The following is an 18,639-nucleotide window of genomic DNA, read 5'->3' on the forward strand; positions in this document are numbered from 1 at the left end:
GCCTGAGGGCAGGGTCATATGCATGTTATCACCTCCAGTGCAGTGGGTGAAGCGTTTCCCACTCTCCTAAGACAACATTATTCCGAAATGTTCTCGCTAGGATGGAGGGAAGTGGAACTGCCCTCATCTGAAGGGCCTCTTTTGTCACACATTTTGCGAGGCGTCGAGGCATGAAAGCTTTCAGAGCTTGAACCTGGCTGAGTCCAGGCTGGGTGGTTATAAGGCTACTTACAGAGCTGACATGATGGATCATCTTCATTTCTCCACTCCTGTCCTGCTCACAGCAAATCCATTTGCTGGGCAATTAGACTGCAGTCATTACATTATGCTAAGAAGAGACTCCTTTGGCAGCAGCAGCAGCAGGGACCCTGATCAGGAGGAGCCTGGAGTGCTGCCTGCCCATTCCCAGAAACTGCAAATGCAGGGCTGGGGTGAAGCTTGAGGCTCCCCGGGACGAGGGAAGAGATGAGAATCTTGAGTCCATGTTACAGAAGGCTGATTTATTATTTTATGATATATATTATATTAAAAGAAAATTATATACCAAAGAAAGAGAAAGGACACATCAGAATGCTAGCAAAGAATGAATAATAAAATCTTGTGACTGACTCTGACACAGCTGGACCATGACTGGTCATTGAGTAGAAATAATTCACATGGAACCAATCAAAGCCTCACCTGTTGGTAAACCTTCTCCAGAGCACATTCCACAGCCATCAGATAATTATTGTTTACATTTCTTTTCTGAGGCTTCTCAGCTTCTCAGGAAGAAAACCTAGTGAAAGGATTTTCATAAAATATCACAGTGACACAGGGCCACCGATGGAGGCAGGAATGATGCACCTGACTCCATGTTCTCAAAAGGTTAATTAATTACTTTAGTATACTATATTGTATTAAAGAATTCTATACTATACTAAAGAATACAGAAAGGATACTTAGACAATGATAAAAAGATAATAATGAAAACTTGTGACTCTCTCCAGAGTCCCAGCACAATTCACAGCAGAATCCAATGAAACAATCACCTGTGGGTAAACAATCTCCAAACACATTCCACATGAGCAGAACACAGGAGAAGCAAATGAGATAATTGTTGTTTTCATTTTTCTCTGAGGCTTCTCACCTTCCCAAGGGAAAAACCCTGGGTGAAGGGATTTTTCCAGAGAATGTGAATGGCACACCCAGCTGCTGGCAAACCCCCGTGGCAGCAGGGCCACCTTCCCAGCCTGGGAATGTCTGAGATTATGCAAAATGGCCCTTGGGATGATTCTGCTTGGGGCAAACAGCAGCAGGATGGAGATGGACAGTCCCTCTCGTCCATACTCTTCTCCCAAGGGGTTTCATCCAGCCAGTGCTCCCATTTTCCAAGTAAAACACAGGGTGACAGAGCTGCTGGCAACTGGAATGGACTCTCCATGTCTTGCCCATGCCACTACAACCCAACAAATCCCCTTCCCTTCTCCTCATGCTCCTCCTTCTCCTACAATTCCCTCCCCAGAGCTCCCACCTCCAGCTCCCTCTGCACGTGTGTATGTGTGTGTGTGTGTGTATTCCCATTACTTCTGGGTGAAATAACTGACTACAGGGTCAGTCCACCTGAAAATTGCTCTCCCCAGACCTAAATGAAACAGATGGGCATTGATGATGTTTTGGGAGAAATTAATCAGCCTGGACCGGCGGCAGCGCCAGCAGCTCCCTTGGCCCAGTCTCGCCTAATGAATTCCGAGCTCTCTGTCTTAATAGCTCCTGACAAGACTAATTTACTCTTGTAAGTGATTAGAGGGGGAATGATCTCTTAATTGTTGCTTAAGATCCCTTTTGGCATGGCAGGCAGCAGGCAGGGAGCTGCTGCTTTGCAGGGAGGGGATGCTGCAGGCAGCCATGGGCGTTCAAACTTACCTCAAAAAATACAATTTTTGTTTTTTCCCCAGGAAACAGGCACCACACATAGTTCTGCTCCTCACACTCAGGATATCAGAAAGGTGTTTCCAGATGTTACCTTTGGTTTTTTTTTTAAAGTTAATAAAGCTTAACTCAGAAAACACCTACCAACAGCAGGAAACACAGGAACAACTCTGTGTGTCAACACTTCCCAGGCTGACATTTCCCTCCGGAAACAAAATCTCAAGGTGCCAATATTCTTAAGAGTCAATTATATACATGCACACGGCGCAACACAAAGTTTAAAAAAAAAAAAAAAAAACGGAAATTCAACTGCCAAAGTAATTCCAAGAACGACTTGACCGACATAATGTCTCATGGAGGAAGGAAGGCTGGAGGAAATCTCCCTATTTTCTGACAAAATAGGAGTGCAACCCTGAAGGGGATGTGGGTGTAGAGCCCTTCCCTCAGGAAGGTGCTGCTCGGGCTGCAGGTGGGAAAGGGACCTCCAGAGGCTCCATCCCAGCCTCCCAATCAATTCCTCCCCCATTAAAGTCCAGTCAGGAGCCCTGATTGAAGACCATAAGTTTAATGGACTGAGAGCCAGGGTCGATTTCTGCATTTACTGAAAACCAATCCCCAGCTAAAGAAATCAGGGAAAGAAAAGCTCCATCTGTCCATCAAAAGAAAAACATTCCTCTTCCATGTTTTTCCAAGGTGTGGTGGCAGTCTGTGCCCATCACACTTACCCACAGGAGTGTCCTCGTTGATCAGCAGGTAGGTGTCGAAGAAGTAGTTGATGAAGTAGGGCAGGCGATTGCCCTGACCTGGGAAGAGGACAGAAACAAGGAGTTATTTCCAATTTAGTACCAATATAGCCAGATGGAACTTGCCTGGGCTGGTCTGGGCCTTGCTGCTTGACCAAGGGCCGCAGCTGTGGTGGTTTCACCTCAGAGACACCTTTGGCTAGCTGGATATTGCAGCAAAAGTGAGGCTGCCACCTCAGGGGTCTCTTGTCTCTTCCCTTACTGATCCATCCCCAGGATCGAGCTGCCCCACATTGGGCACCATTATATTGGAATTAAATACCAATATAGCCAGATGGAATGTGCCTGGGCCCGTCTGGGCCTTGCTGCTTGACCAAAGGCAGAAGCTGTGGTGGTTTCACCCCACAGACACTTTTGGCCTGGTGGATGTGTGGTGTTTCACCCCACAGACACTTTGGGCTGGCTGGGTGTGTGGTGTTTCACCCCACAGACACTTTGGGCTGTGGGTGTGTGGTGTTTTACCCCACAGACACTTTTGGCTGCCTGGGTGCTGCAGCTGGGCCCGTGCAGACAATTCCAGGCCTGCAGGAGGTCTGGTGGTGCTGGGATGGAGCTTCCTCCCATAACAGGGTCCACTCCTCAGGTTTCCCTCTGTGGAGAAGCTTTAAGGTGATGGTGAAGGAAAGGAGTTGGTTCTGATGGAGGGTTTGGAACCAGAGATTTATTCTGGCTCTCAGGCCTCTGAATGCAGCAACAGCTCCATTCCCAGGGAGAGGGGCAGGGAAGGGGCAGGGAGCCACCAACTAGATAAGCAGGAAAGTCTCAGGGGACAAATGACACCTGGATGGCCCAATGTCCCTCAAGGGGTGTAAGACATCTTTTGAACTCTGCCAATCACACAATGCCCTTTCTGGAATGCCAAGATTGACAGACAGCACTCAGCGGGGCAAGGAGGGGAAGGGAGAGGTGATTGGCACACCTGGGGAAGGAACCAGGATAGCTGAGACAGGCTATTGCATCACACTGCAACATTTCCCAAGGCTGGGAAGGGCTTGGGAATGCTCACTGGCATGGGGGCCACTTCCCTGCACCAGCCTTTCTGGATATTTGGTGTTTTCCAAAGGCAGAGGAGAGGGGGAAAGCCGACAGCACAGGGACCAGGAACATCAATTACTGCTTTAGCCCACAGTTAGTACCTTTGCTTTGCTCCCACAGCTGAGAGCCTTTCGCCTTGTCAGGCACCCCAGCACAGCCCCGTGCTCCTTCCCCGGGCTGCCTTTCCCTCTAATTGCCTCCTTTCACCTCTAATCACCGGGCTCGCTCCTCTCCACTCCTTCTCCGGGCCTGCCCCTGGCCCGCAGCCTCATTAGGGGACAGAGCCAAGTGCAGAGCACGTAGGAGAGTGACAAAGGCACGGAGAGAGGCAGCCAGGAGGGATCTGCTGCGGGGAGAGAGGTGCAGGGAGAGGAAATCGCTCAGTGATTTCCCTGGAAGGTTTGGTGGGGCGTGCTCAGCATCCCAGGAAAGCAGAACGCACCAAACCTCAGCAGCCCCTTGGCCTACCCAGCTCTCAAGATGCTCCTGAGACCTCTCAAACACAGGTCCCAGGTGGGCATCCCACCAAACCAGCTCCTGGAGACACAGGGGAGCAACCTGAGCTCCCCCAGGGCTCCCTCTGTGACAAGACAGGGATTTTCAGCACTGTCCTCTTTCCTGAGGCACCAGCTTGGTTAAACACCCTGAGAAATGGGAGAGCACTGCAGGCAGCACTGTTGCAAAGGCACATTTAAATCCCAGCCTCTGGAGTTAAGCACCTGGAAAGAAAAATAGAAAGGAACCTGACAAAGTGGGTTATTTGGGAGCTAAGGGCATCTCCAGGGGCTTGGCAGCACACTTGTCACTGGGGCCAACAAGCTCTGGGAGGGGAAAACGAGGCTGAAACACCCCCAGCAGCCTTTGGCACACAGGACTCGTTTCTGCAAAACCTTTCTGTCTCAAAACACATCCCTTAATATCACCAGCACACTAAAAATAAGCTGCACTTTCCAATTCCAGGTGCAGCAGGTGCTGGGAGGCTTCCAGGATCTGGGAACAGGGAGAACTGGCCCTGGGAGCTGCTGAGGGAGGGTCTGGGGGCAGGACCCTGCTTTGGGCTGCAAATCCCAGGATACAGCTGGAATTTCCCTCTCAGATTGCCAGAGGAGGCCATGGAGATCTGAGAGAGCTGGGGCTCCTCTGGGATGGGAAACTGGAGAGGAGGAGTCTCCAAGGAGGCCTTGGCTGGTGGAGATCTCTGCCCATGTCCTGCAGGCAGGAGCAGGGGGACCCCACTGCCACCCCAGAGCTGAACCTGTCCCAAAACCTCCTGCAAACACTCCAAACCCACCCAGCCTCCACTTTCCCATGGCTTCACCAGGAGCTCTGCAAACCTGCTGGCAAGAGTGTCACAGACAGATTTTCTGAAAAATCCTTTCGCTAGGATCTTTTCTCCTGGGCAGCTTCAGCTTCTCCATGTTTTGCCGCTTTGGAATGTGATCTGGAGAACTGTTCACTCAGCACGTGAATTGCTTTTACTTGGTGACCAATGACAGCCACCTGTATGGAGGCTGTGAGCAGGCACAAGGTTTTATTATTCATTCCTTTCTTAGCTAACCTTCTGATGAAATCCTCTCTTCTATTCTTTAGTATAGCATTTTAAATACAATATATATCATAAAATAATAAATCAGCCTTCTGAAACATGGAGTCAACATTCTCATCTCCTCCCTTTTTGGGGTTTCCTGCAAATTCCACAGAAGAGCTGCTCCATCACCTGCAGTGCCCAGGATGTGCGGCAGGGTGGGAGAATCCACAAAATCAGAGGGTTTTGGGAAAGCTGCAGAAGGCAGACTTCAGATATAGTAGAACTGTGATTACAGCTAAGCAGCAGCCATGAGATTGGTCAGCAGAATAATTATTTAAACTGTAGAAAAGCACAAATGGAACAATGGTCTGTGTATTAACGCTTATCTAGAATAACTCTCAAAGCTGCAGAAAAGTTTATCTAGCAAGACATTAGAAAGTTCTAAGCTTAATAATGGAGCTCTGTGCATTGTGTTCTAAGGCTCACAAGCAGGTATTGTATTTGAAATAAGCAAGCATTGTTTAACCAAAGGCACGTGTCCTTATGGTGGTTGGAAAGAAATACTGTCAATATAGAATACTATACAGATATAAATACTGTCAATGTGCTTTTGCTTTGTGTGACTGGCCAAAAAAATTATAAAGTGAGTTGTAACATTAAGTTCTTGGTTTGCTGCCTGGGATGTGAGCTGGTGGCATCTTCCCATTGTCATAACCATGGAATGAGATTTGTGATTTTTACACAGCCTTGACCAGTGATAGCAGGGCACCCATCCCTCATCCCTACCCCAGGCCCAGCACTTCCTTATCACAGAGATGGCAAGCCAAGCCCTGGGCAGGGTTTGGGAGAGAAGGGCTGGAATTCTGCTGAGCTGCAGAGCCTCCAAATCCCTGGCTCCATGCAAAGCCTGTGCAGTTTGCCACTGCTAGGAGGGAGCTGGGCTGGCAGTTCCGCTTTCCAACGGGACAGAGTGGCAAGTGACCTCTCAGGGAGGTAAAGGACTTGCTTTTTCCCTTGTTTGCTCCCTTTGCAGAGGAGCTGCAGCTCCAGTGAGGCTCTCCCTGATCCAAGCCGACACCGGAGGGAGATTGACTGCGCCTGTCACTCACAGCTAATGTCATCCACTGGCTGCCTCATCAGCCTGCCAATCTGGGCAAGCCATCTCCAGCCTTCAGCAGGGGAAAGGAGGGCAAAAAAAGCCTTTATTCCAAAGGGCACGCTGCTATCAAAGGGACACACTCTGGCTATTGTTTATCAGCAAGAGCCACACAGGCACCCTGTCCCCACACCAGCACCCAGGGGGGTTAGGCCACTCATGTAACAATCCCAATTTTCACGGGGCTTTGTTGCACATTTACAGCTCCTGTGCACCCTGTGATGTGCCAAAATCTGCCCCAAAATGCACATTTTCTACACCAAAAGGCCATTGTCCCACCAGCTCCCTCCCCATGCCAGGAAGGACCCAGAGCATCAGTGGGAAAACTTCCTGTGGAGGCTCTTCTGGCCCAAAACCCTGCCTTTCTCCCAGCTGGAATGAGAAAAGAGGTTTTACAGCTTGGGCAGGAGTTATTTCCGACCCCCCCAGCACATATTTAAGCACAGTTCAAGTCATCATTTTGCTGCTGAAAGCAGGGGGAGAGCCTTGGCAGTGATGTTCTGCTGCCACACAGCTAACAAGCTTCTGGTTATGTATTCACCAGGAGACCACTATGAAAAATGTGTATTTTATGACTGGCTTTTTGCAAATATTCAAATGGATATCATATGTGTGGAGTTAGAAAGTAATGCTGTATTAATTTCCTTAAGTAGTGTGTTAAATATAGTTTTAGGTTATAACAAAATGTTAAAATAGGAACTATGTATGTGGGATATTTTTTTTAAAAAAGGAATGAGGTATTTACACCAGGTAGCAGCCCAGGACACCCGAATCTTTCAGAGAAAGAGAATTAATTGCTCTGTTATCAGAAGAAACGAACTTCTTCCTGCCTCACTCAGACCTGAAGATGCTGTTTGGGATTATAAGGAAGAAGCTGACACTGCCCAGACAGAATCCTGTGTTTGAATGGAAGTTATGCATCATGGATAAGGTGTATGAATATGCAACCGGCTGTTGCTTTTAAGGGTTAATCCTCTGTTAACGTGGGGCCTTTTTCGGGCTTATTTTGCCCAGAAAGAGGTGCCTGGACTGTCTGTAACTCTCTGTTTTTATTGTCTCATATTGTCCTAATCCAAATTGTCCGAATTATTATTATTCTAATTATATCATTATTTTTATAACCATTTTATTACTGTTAAACTGTTAAAATTTTAAAAAAGCAAGTGGTTGGCATTTTTCACACCACGTACCTGGAGAGACCAGCTCCAGGAGCAGCAGGGCAGGCAGGAGGTGGGCAGCAGCAGCAGCCACGGGGCGCTTCATGGCTCCTGTCAAACAAGAGAGGCACTGTCAAACCCAGAACAGACAGATGTGACCTGGAGTCCCTACATCAGGCGCAGGGTGCAGGCTGTGCCACAGGAGAGCCCTCAGGACATCAGTGCTCTGCTTCCAAGGTCCTCTTGGCCATGGAAACCAGGGTTCACCTGCTGGACAGGCCCCATTTTTTCCTTTCTGCTCCCCCACTGTCACCTTTTCTGGAAAAATCCCTTTGCCCAGGATGTATCTCCTGGGAAGTTGAGAAGCCTCAGAGAAAAAGGAAAACAATTCTTATCTCATTCGCTTCTCCTGTGTTGTGCTCATGGGGAATGTGTTTGGAGATTGCTTATCCAACAGGTGATTGTTACATTAGTTTCATGTGAATTGTTTTCACTCTTTGGCCAATCAGGGCCAAGATGCGTCAGACTCTGGAAAGAGTCATGAGTTTTCATTATTATCTTTTTAGCATTGTGTAAGTGTCCTTTCTGTATTCTTTAGTATAGTATAATATAATATTCTTTAATATAATAGAGTATAATAATGTGTTTGGAGATTGTTTACCCACAGGTGATTGTTTTATTGTGTTTCTGTGAGTTGTTTTCACTCATTGGCCAATCAGGGCCAAGCTGTGCTGGGACTCTGGAAAGACTCACGAGTTTTCATTATTATCTTTTTAGCATTCTGTAAGTGTCCTTTCTGTATTTTTTAGTATAGTATAGCATTCTTTAATATAATATAGTATCATAAAATAATAAATTAGCCTTCTGAGAACATGGACTCAGATTCATCATTCCTGCCTTCATTGGGGCATATTTAATCAAGCACAAGAATGGGATATCTGGTAAACTGTCTTTCTTGAGATTACCATAAGGAGTGCATTTGGCAATATTATTGACAGAAGCGGAATAATTGCCTTAGATTTGATTTAAGCTTTTATAAATGGTCCAAAAAATCATAAAATTACATAATTCATTAGTGATTAAAAAGAGTTACAAAATACTTTCAAAAGCAGTAACCCAAGGCAACGTAACCATTACCACCTTGATACTACAGACAAATTTTCTTCTCCCAGCAATTCTTGCTGTAAATACAATACCCAATGCAATACAATGCCCAATGACTAAACATAATGTTTAGTATAACATTATTTAATATAAGTACATATAATAAATAAAATAAATAATAATAAATATAAATCATAAATTTGCCTTCTAAGCACATAGAGTCAAATTCTCAATTCCTCCTTCATCTGGGGACCCCAAAAATACCACACATGGACCACGAAAATACCACTCAAGGGAACCCTCCTGAAGGAGCTCCAAAGCCACAGCTACACCTATTTTATTTTTACTGATGGATGTGTCACAGGAGACAGCTCCTAACAACTCTGTCACCGCAGAAAGGGCCTGAAATTCTAATTTCTCCTGCTATTTTGCTACGGAGAGTCTCTCTGGGATGAAGAGGTCTTGTGCCTAGACAAGAAAAACGGTGCTGTGGTGTGTTTTGTGCACCTTCAGGTATTTCAGCACAAGCCTGAGAAAACATTCAGGTGTAATCATGCCCATCACCCCAGAAAACACAGCCAGGGCAGAAGAGTTTAAACCTCCTCCCCACAATAAGCTGCTGACTTATGCTCAGTGTCAACAGAGCACCCAAACGCCCAATTTTGGGTTTGTTTCTAAAGGAAAAAATGGCCACTTTCCCCAGAGCCAGGCATCCTGACAAGCCCTTTAAATCCTTGCATTTGGCCAAGCAAAGCAGAATGGATTCTTGTGATTAGGAAAAAACACCAAACATCTCAATTTTCCCCCTGCTTTAATAGGTTTTGGGGAGGAGGAAACCTCAGCATCTTTGTTCCAGAGCCCCGCACCCAGCCCAGAATGCAGAGCCCAAGCTCTTGGTGCTGCAGCCAGAGAGGATGAGATGGAAATGAGCTCCCGTGCCTTCTGCAGTGCCAGAATGCCAGAGGAAAACACTAACTTTGTTCTCAAACAGCACCACTATCAGCCCAAGTGAGCGTGAACATGATTTCCCAGCTTCACAGCCCGTGTTTAAAAAGCACCAGGGCAGTGGAGAAACAATTTATGTGATGTAGGAATAAAAGCAGCTGACAGCATCCCCGTTCGAGTGCCATGATAAATCTAAATATTGGATATTCCAAGTCAGTCACTTCATTATGTCAGTAATTGCCTGAAATGTCATTTTGATTTTCTCTGTCTTCATTAATATTGCAGCTCTTCACTGGTTCTTTGAGATGCCTCACTCGAATATTGCACATTTAAGGAACGGGATCCAGGAGTCTCTGAGGAGAACTTAAAAAATTGTGACTAAGAGCAGATTAAATTGCACCTTGTGCCTGAAAGAGGCTCTTTGGAGGAAGCACTCTGTGCAGTCCCCAGCATGATAATGTCCCTGGGAGCTCAGGTGCTGTCTCCTCCTGCCTGCCAAGGCTCTGATGTTAAACCAGAGGTTTCCCCTCTGCTCACAGAGCCTCCAGAGATGGGAAGCTGAGGAAACACCACAGTGCAAAAAAAATCCAGGGCTTCAAAGCTCAAGCCCCAGAATTTCCAAAGGAATGATGATTTCCAAAGCTGCTCAAGCCTCAGAATTCCATCCACTCGCTCTGTGAATGGAAGTGTGAATCAAACCTCCCAAAGTGCCACAGGAGAGAACTGGGGGTGCCTCCCCAAAAACTGCCCTTTTCCTGCCATGAAGTGTCCCAAAGAGGGACAGCAGTGTCTCCCCAGAGGATTGGATGGGGAGGTGGGGTGGAGATACCAGAGGTGTCACCAGGATGTCCCCAGCTGTGTCACAAACTTATTTCATGAAAAATCTTTTTGCTAGAATTTTTAATTCTGAGGCTTCTCAGCTTCTCAGGAGAAAAAAAATTCTAGAAAAAAGATTTTTCATAAAATATATCCCAGGCTTCCTCCATCACTGGGGCCACCTGGGAGAGCATCCAAGAGCTGGCCCAGCAAGGACCACATCCCAAAAACCATCCCTGGCATCCCCTTTGGCCAAGCACATGGCTAACACCACCCCTCACACCAAAAAACCAGCCTCTCCTGCTTCCCCTCTGCTCCTCAAAAACAGCACTGCTAGAAATGCACCTTTTCTCCTCATTATTGCCTCTTGGCCAGGGCTTTACAATAAGCACAATTCAAAATAAAAAAAAAAATAAATTACAAGTTAATCCTGATTTTTTTTTTTTTTTTTATTCCCACCTCCATGTTGGCGTGAGCCATACCCAAATCATAATTCCCAAAAATAACAAATTGCAGAACAGGGTAATCAGAAGTAAATTGATATTGATAAATAAGCTTTTCTCCCGTGCGGTAGGTGGTTTATTTTAATCTAATGAGTTTTATATTTTCTGAGCTTTCAGATTCCATGATGAAGAGCCATCCACGCTAGAATTACAAAGCACTTTGAAATATTGTAATTTTATGGCTCATTTTGTCAGGACTCTTGAAAATGAGATTTGTTCCCAGTGAAAAAATTTGCCCCCTTCTTTTTTTTTAATTTTTTTTTTTTGCTTTCTATTCCCTGCGGCGAAAGGAAATAAAATTTCCCTGTTAAATAAATACAGGCCAGGATATTGGCTTGCACAGGGGAGGGGAAATATGTATTCCCACAGGGAATAAGGGACACAGCTGCTGGCACCTGTCACCACCCACCCGAGAGGGTGTTTGTAGGAGAAAAAGAGCATGGAAAACCCTTTCTCTCCTTCTTTCACCCCAAAAACTAAAGCTGAGGTTGAGCCAGGAATATTTTCTCCCCACAACGCTCTGCATTCCCCAGCTGGGGCACTCAAACCTTTCTTCCTCCAGGGAAAAAGCTGGGGCTGCTCCTCACTTAACACCCAAAAGTTTCCCTCACTTTCCAGCAGCTTATTCCCATTTTAAACCAAGGGCAGGAGTGGAAGTACTTAAGTATTTTGCTTGGTGCTTCCAGACATTTGCTTTCCCACAGGAAACAAGGATTAGCTGCAGAATGACACTGAGGCATCGTTTCACCAAAAACCCAGGCCCAGGAGGAAATGCCAGCTTTGAACTGCCCAGTCCTTGCAGGAAGGCTGGGCTGGGTTGGGAATGGCATGGCTTTGGGAAATGGCATGGGAAATGGCATGGAGTTGGAAATGACAGGGGTTTGGGGAGTTCCATGGGCTTGGGAATGGCATGAGTTTGGGAAATGACAGGGGTTTAGGGAACGACAGAGGAAATGACATGGGGTTGGAAATGACATGGGGAATTGCATGGGTTTGGGAATGACATGGGAAATGCCATGGGTTGGGGGAATGCCATGGGTTTGGGAATGACACCAGAAACGACACGGGTTTGGAAATGACATGAGGAATAACAGGGGTTTGGGCAATGACAGAGGAAATGACATGGGGTTGGAAATGACATGAGGAATGACAGGAGTTTGGAATGACATGGGTTTTGGGAATGCCATGGAAATGACATGGGTTTGGGAAATGCCATGGATAACGACATGGGTTGTCTCATCACATGGGAAATGCCATGGGTTTGGGAATGCCATGGGTTTGGAAATGCCACGGGTTTGGGAAATGACATAAGGAATGACAGGAGTTTGGAGAATGACAGAGGAAATGACATGGGGAATGACATGGGTTTGGGAATGACACTGGGAATGACAGGGGTTTAGAAATTACATGGGTTTGGGAAATGCCACAGGGAATGACATGGGAAATGCCATGGGTTTGGGAATGACATCGGTTTAGGGAATGACATGGGGAATGCCATGGGTTTGGAGAATGCCAGGGGTTTGGGAAATGACACAGGCTTGGGAAATGACACGGGAATGACATGGATTTGAGAATGACATAGGAAATGACATGGGTTTGGGAATGACATGGGAAATGACATTAATTTTCCCATGAAATGGGGAATGCCATCAGTTTGGGAATGAGTGACATGGGAATGCCATGGATTTGAGAATGACATGGGCTTGCGAAATGACATGGGGAACGACGTGTTTGGAAATGACACTGGGAATGACATGGGGAATGCCATGGGTTTTCTCACGAAATGGGGAATGCCATGGGTTTGGGGAATGACTTGGGGAATGCCACGGGTTGTGCCATGACATGGGGAATGCTATGGGTTTGGGAAATGCCATGGGTTTGGGAAATGGCACTGGGAATGACATGGGGGATGCCATGGGTTTTCCCATTAAATGGGGAGTGCCATGGGTTGGGGGAATCACATGGGTTTGGGGAATGACAGGGGTTTGGGGAATGCCATAGGTTTGGGGAAGGCCACGGGTTGTCCCATGACATGGGGAATGCCATGGGTTTGAGAAAGAATGACATGAGTTGTCCCATGACATGGGAAATCACATGGTTTTGGGAATGAAACGTGCTTGGAAATGACAAGGGGAATGCCATGGGTTTGGGAATGCCACGGGAAATTACGTGGGTTTAGGTATGACATGGGTTTGGGGGAATGTCATGGAGAATGCCATGGGGAATAACATGAGTTTTCCCATGAAATGGGGAATTACATGGGTTTGGGAATGCCAGGGGTTTGGGAATGACGTGGGGAATTCCAGGGGTGTGGGAATTACATGGTTTTCCAAGCCCCTGACACAGACAATCCCAACAACCCTCCAGCTGTGCATAAGCAACACTCAAACCTTTCACCACACCTGTGGCATCTCCAAGGAAAAGCCACAGAATGCGTCCAACTCAACTGCTGCACCCATGGGGTGCTAAAATAACACCCTGGGAGCTTTGGGAAGAGAGCTGCCACTCCCTGCTGCATCAGGCACTGCCACCCACCCCTCCATGGTGAGGGAAACTTCACTTTTGGGCAGAGAAAAGTAGGAATTCCCAATTTCTTCCTTTGTAAGTGGGGCAGCCCTGGCTCAAGGGAGCCTCCAGCACTGGTTGCTAATCACCATAGGCATCATAGCAACCACTTTCCATCACAAAACCTCTCTTCAGCTGGAGCAGCAGCTCCTGAGCCAGGAGGAGGGCTGGGATGGAGCAAGGAGACCGAGCCAAGAGGCTCCTGGGCTGCTCCAAAACTGGGAATCAACACAGCAAAGCCCAGGGCTCTGTCTGTGGGATTTTATCCCACCTCCCTTAGGGCCTCCAGCTGCCCCCAGCTCCAGACTGGCAGTTTGCAGCACTAAAGAAAAGCAGCAGGTTTTGCTCAGGCCTATGGTAACTGGAATTTTAGATCTTGGAAACAGAGTGGGGAAAGGGATGCTTCGGAAGAAGGGTGAAAAAATACAACAAAATAAATAAAAACCCCTTCACGCTGATGAAGCAGAGCTGCAAAGGCTCCCAGGCCATCTCTTGCCTCATCCAAACCAAGCAGTCCTGGCTGCTTTCACACCTCAGTGTCAAGGAGCAGCCCCAGAGAGCAGGGGGGGAATGGGAAGACAAGGAGGGGCAGCAGGGATGGATTGTTGGGTTAATGAAGTTATTGGGATTAATGACAGCAGTTCGTTATGCAGAATCTACACCCTGAAATGGAGTCAGATGACAGGCAGGAGTTTTGTAGGTGCTGGGCCACAAAAACCCCAAAATGACACAATTTCTCCTTCCTCACTGGAGGAAGCCCACGAACAAACATCTCCTGTCATACTGAAGCATCAAGCCCATGGATAAATGCTACCCCAACACCTGGTCTTCAACAAACCCCTGCTAAGATCCAGGATATCTGCAAAATTTGGGTCCTAACCACGGGAATTCCCAGTTTTTCCCATTTCTACACCCTGAAATGGAGTCAGATAACACCAGCACCAGGTTGTAGGTCCTGGGCCACATAAACCCCAAATAATCCTCTTTTCCCTGCAACATTATTTGAAGTCTTACTGGAAGAAGCCCATGAACCAACATCTCCTGCTCACATGAAACATCAAGCCCATGGATAAATGCTCACCCTGCCCAAACCCCTGCTAAGATCCAGGATATCTGCAAAATTTGGGTCCTAACCATGGGAATTCCCAGTTTTTCCCCATTTCAGACGCAGAATCTACACCTGAAATGCAGTCAGGTAACAACACCAGCACAAAGGCAGGAATTTTGTAGGTGCTGGGCCACAAAAACCCCATAATAATTCCTGTACCATTGGAATTCCCAGTTTTTCCCCATTTCTACACCCTGAAATTGAGTCAGATAACACCAGCACAAAGGCTGTAGGTGTTGGGCCACAAAATCCCCCCAATAATCCTATTATTCCTGCAACAATATTAAAAGTCTTACTAGAGGAAGCCCATGAACAAACATCTCCTGCACACATTGAAGCAACAATCTCATGGATAAATGCTACCCCAGCCCCTGGTCTTTACCAAACCCCTGCTAAGATCCAGGATACCTACAAAATTTGGGTCTTAACCATTGGAATTCCCAGCTTTTCCCTATTTCAGATGCAGAATCTATACCCTGAAATGCAGTCAGATGACAGGCAGGAATTTTATAGGTGCTGGGCCCCAAAAACCCCAAAATGACCCTATTATTCCTGCAACAATATTAAAAGCCTTACTAGAGGAAGCCCATGGACAAACATCTCCTGCCCACAGTGAAACATCAAGCCCATGGATAAATGCCCACCCTGACCAAACCCCTGGCAAGATTCAGGACATCTGCAAAATTTGGGTCTTAACCATTGGAATTGCCAGTTTTTCCCCATTTCCACACCCTGAAATGGAGTCAGATGACAACACCAGCTCAAAGGCAGGAATTTGTAGGTGCTGGGCCACAAAAACCCCAAAATTATCCTATTTTTCCTGCAGCAATATTAGAAGTGTGACTGGAGGAAGCAGGATGGTGTAGTGGGGAAAAGCAGGGAAGTTTTGGGTTGCTCATGGAGCTGGCTGTGAGCAGCTGGGATGTTTCACACCCCAACCAGGGGCCACAGGCCAGCCCCCTCACCCAGCCAGCCCCACAGCCTAAAGCTCCTTAAATCCAAAAACAATCTGTGCTCCAGACCATCTGCGCTGAGCACCTAGGAAACTTCATAAAGAGAATCCTTTTTAGGAGGTCCTTTCCCTCCAGTTGATCAGGATGGCAGGGTTGTAGGATGGCAGGATTTTCAGGATTGCCCTTTTTCCTTGCCCAGAGGAGCTGTCATGCCCTGGGCATCCCTCTGGAGATGATTTCAGCTGGAATGGTTCTGGTGCTGCACCCTGAGGATGCTCCTGAGCAAAGGGACAGGGCTGGGAGCCCTCCCCAGCTCCCACCTCATCCAGACATTGTTGCTCCCACTTATCTCCAAAAAAAATGCACAAACAACTAATAAAAATAAAATAAAAGAAGGGGAAGCGTCAATTTTTACAGTTTCCCACAAAGATAAGGTTTTACAACTTGCGCTTGAAACATTGTATTTTTCACGAGTCCTTCAGGAAAAAAAGAAAGCTTTGTGCTGGGGATGGAGGGAGGGAACAGGATGGTGAAGGAAAATGGAACTGCACAGGGATTTTCTCCTCCCCTCCTTCCCCAGGACAGCAGGGAAGGAGACACAAAGGCAAAACTCACTCTACCGAAACAGCCAGCTGGATTTGCACAAATCCCACGGGAGTGCTTCATCCCCGGCTCACACCCCCCCCAAAAAAAAACCCCAAAAAATTAAAATTAAAGCGTCTCAGTGCAGCAGCTCCATCCCACATGCACGGAGCATCCCGGGCTCCTGCAGGATGCTCCGGGGAGATCTCGGGAAGGAGCCGGGATCGGCGTGAGCAGCAAGCGCTGCCGAGGGAAAAAAAGGAAAAAAAAGGGGAAAAAAAAGAGAAGAAAGGCAAGAAAAGGGGGAAAAGGGGGGGGGGAAGGGGGAAAAGGAGGAAAAGGGAAGGGAAAAACCGCAACCCCACAACAAAGAGAATGCACATCAGCACAGGGAACGTCCCGTTCCAGCATCCCTCTCCTCCAGCCGATGGCTGGTAAAGGAGAGGTGGGATGTAAAGAGAAGAAAGACTGCAGGTTTTGAGGGTTGCAGCAAGTAAAGAACCAGGGGGTAAAAATAAAATAAAATGAAGCGCTTTCTCCAAATTCTCCGGGCAAGTTTGGCGCTCGGCAAGGCTTCGCCTCCCATCCCCATGCGATGCTGGGAGGGGATTTGAAAATCCTACGGCCGGGACGAAGTTCCAGCCCCGCTCGTCCCAGAAACTTTGCTGCTCTCCCGGCAGATCCCGAACTCCGGCTGGGAGCCGGGGGTGGCCGCAGGACAGCGGGCACCGCCGCTCCTTCACAGCGGGGATTTTGGGGAAAAGCGACCGAGGTTGGGCAAAGGAACCGCGGCGCTGGGCGAGACCCCCGCCCGAAATAACAGCAATGAGAGCACTGAAAAAGATTATTTTGGTTTAAAGCAAGGCGGGGAGGTTTGGGAAGGGAGAACGCGGCAAGAAGCGCCCCGGGAGGGGAAGGGAAGGGGTGATGCCCGCGCAGGGGTGATGCGCACACAGGGGTGATGCCCGCATCCCCCGCATCCCACCGGGGTGGATAAATCCCGAGGAGGAGCGGCGGGGCATTACCTGCGGTGCTGTCTCGGAGCCCGGTGTCAGCGGCGACCCCCCATGCCCCCCCTGCGCCCTGCGTGAGCCGCGGAGGAGGAGGAAGGGGAGGGATGCACTGACGCGGGCGGCGCAGCGCCCCTCGCCAGGTACCGCCAATTCGGCACCGGCAATTCGGCACCGGTGAAACTCCTCCTTGCCCCCCTCCCGACCCCTCCGAGCCCCCAAAATCCCCTCTCAGACCCCAAAATCCCCTCTCGCCCCCGCCTGCCCAAGCCCAACTTCATCCCGGGTGCGCAAAGTTCAACTCCGCCTCGGCGCGTTTCGCTCGCGTTGGGGTTTCTCTCTCTTTTTTTTAAAGGTTTTTTTTGTTGTTGTTAATTTTGTTGTTTCTCTGACCTGTGCGCGGGAGCAGCTGGCAGGGCTCGGAGCGGGGAAATGAATGATGGATGAGCGCGGGGAAAGCGATCCGGGCACGGCTGCCGAGAGAGACGCACGGACGGACACACGGACGGATGGATGGACAGACGGAGGTTCCAGCCCAGCCGCCGCTCCCCCGGAGCCTGTACCTGCCGATCCCCGCCAAACCCTTCCGTGTCCTCCCCATTCCGAGACCTCCCCACCAGCAGTTTTTGGGAAAATGGCCAAACTCCCCCGTTTCACCCCATTTCCTGCCGCCTTGGAAATGCCACAAAATGCACCTGCAGTGGCACCGAGCCTCGCACCCAGGAGGTGAATCCACACTCCTGGATCCCAGGAAGGGCAGGGCTTTGGGAGCTTCACCACCCCATCACAACCATTTTGGGTTAAAATGCTTAAATAAGCACAGTTTATGCTATTAAAGCCCGTCCTAGAGCCTTGCTTGGGAATCAGAATGGCTTGGATTGGACGGGACATTAAAAATCAGCTCATTGCACCCCCCTGCCACGGCTTGGGACCCTTCCCCTCCACTCACCTCCTGCAGAACAAGCAGGCAAATACCCCTTGCAGCAGCAGGAGGGGGTAATTAAGCCTTAATTCTTCTAATTACACCATTAGCACAGCGCTGGGGTTGATTGGCTGGAATTGGGCACAGGTCTGCTCTGCTCCTGCTCCTGGTCCTCCCTAAACTGGGGGAGCACCAAAGCCCCACCAAAGCTGGCCCAGCTGCAGGCACTTGGCAGCCCTGGCACGGCTGCTTTGGGGTTAAACCCCACAGTTTCTGGCAAACAGCTGAATGCAGTGAGCTCTCTGCAGCCAATTCAGGTGCTGGCAGGTGATTCCCTCCCATCACACCTGGGCTGGGTCAGGTTCCTGCAGGAACCAACCTGGGGGTCACCAGGAGTGCAAAGGGGGCAGGTGTGACCTGGCTGGGGCTCTGAGCACCCTGATCTGGGGGTTCCTGTCTCCCCTGGGCTCTTCATCCCTTCCTTGCCCTCTCCATCCTCACGCCATGCTCACCCCACAATGCCAGTGAGTTAAAGAGGAGGGAA

At 48.5% G+C, this 18,639-nt stretch overlaps 1 protein-coding gene across 1 annotated transcript in view; it reads right to left on the reverse strand.

The window, feature by feature from the left end:
* Positions 1 to 17,827, reverse strand: part of CDH23 (cadherin related 23) — a 209,763-nt gene extending 191,936 nt beyond the window's left edge. Inside the window, exons 1-3 of the mRNA XM_074544462.1 lie at positions 17,567 to 17,827; positions 7,621 to 7,698; positions 2,634 to 2,711 (exon numbers count right to left, since the gene is read on the reverse strand). Of these exons, the coding sequence (XP_074400563.1) occupies positions 2,634 to 2,711; positions 7,621 to 7,698; positions 17,567 to 17,774 (364 nt within the window). The 5' untranslated portion in view covers positions 17,775 to 17,827. The remainder of the gene's footprint in view (positions 1 to 2,633; positions 2,712 to 7,620; positions 7,699 to 17,566) is intronic.
* Between the last annotated feature and the right edge of the window lie 812 nt (positions 17,828 to 18,639).

This window comes from Zonotrichia albicollis, chromosome 7 (assembly GCF_047830755.1).
Source record: "Zonotrichia albicollis isolate bZonAlb1 chromosome 7, bZonAlb1.hap1, whole genome shotgun sequence".
NCBI classification, from domain to species: Eukaryota; Metazoa; Chordata; class Aves; order Passeriformes; family Passerellidae; genus Zonotrichia; species Zonotrichia albicollis.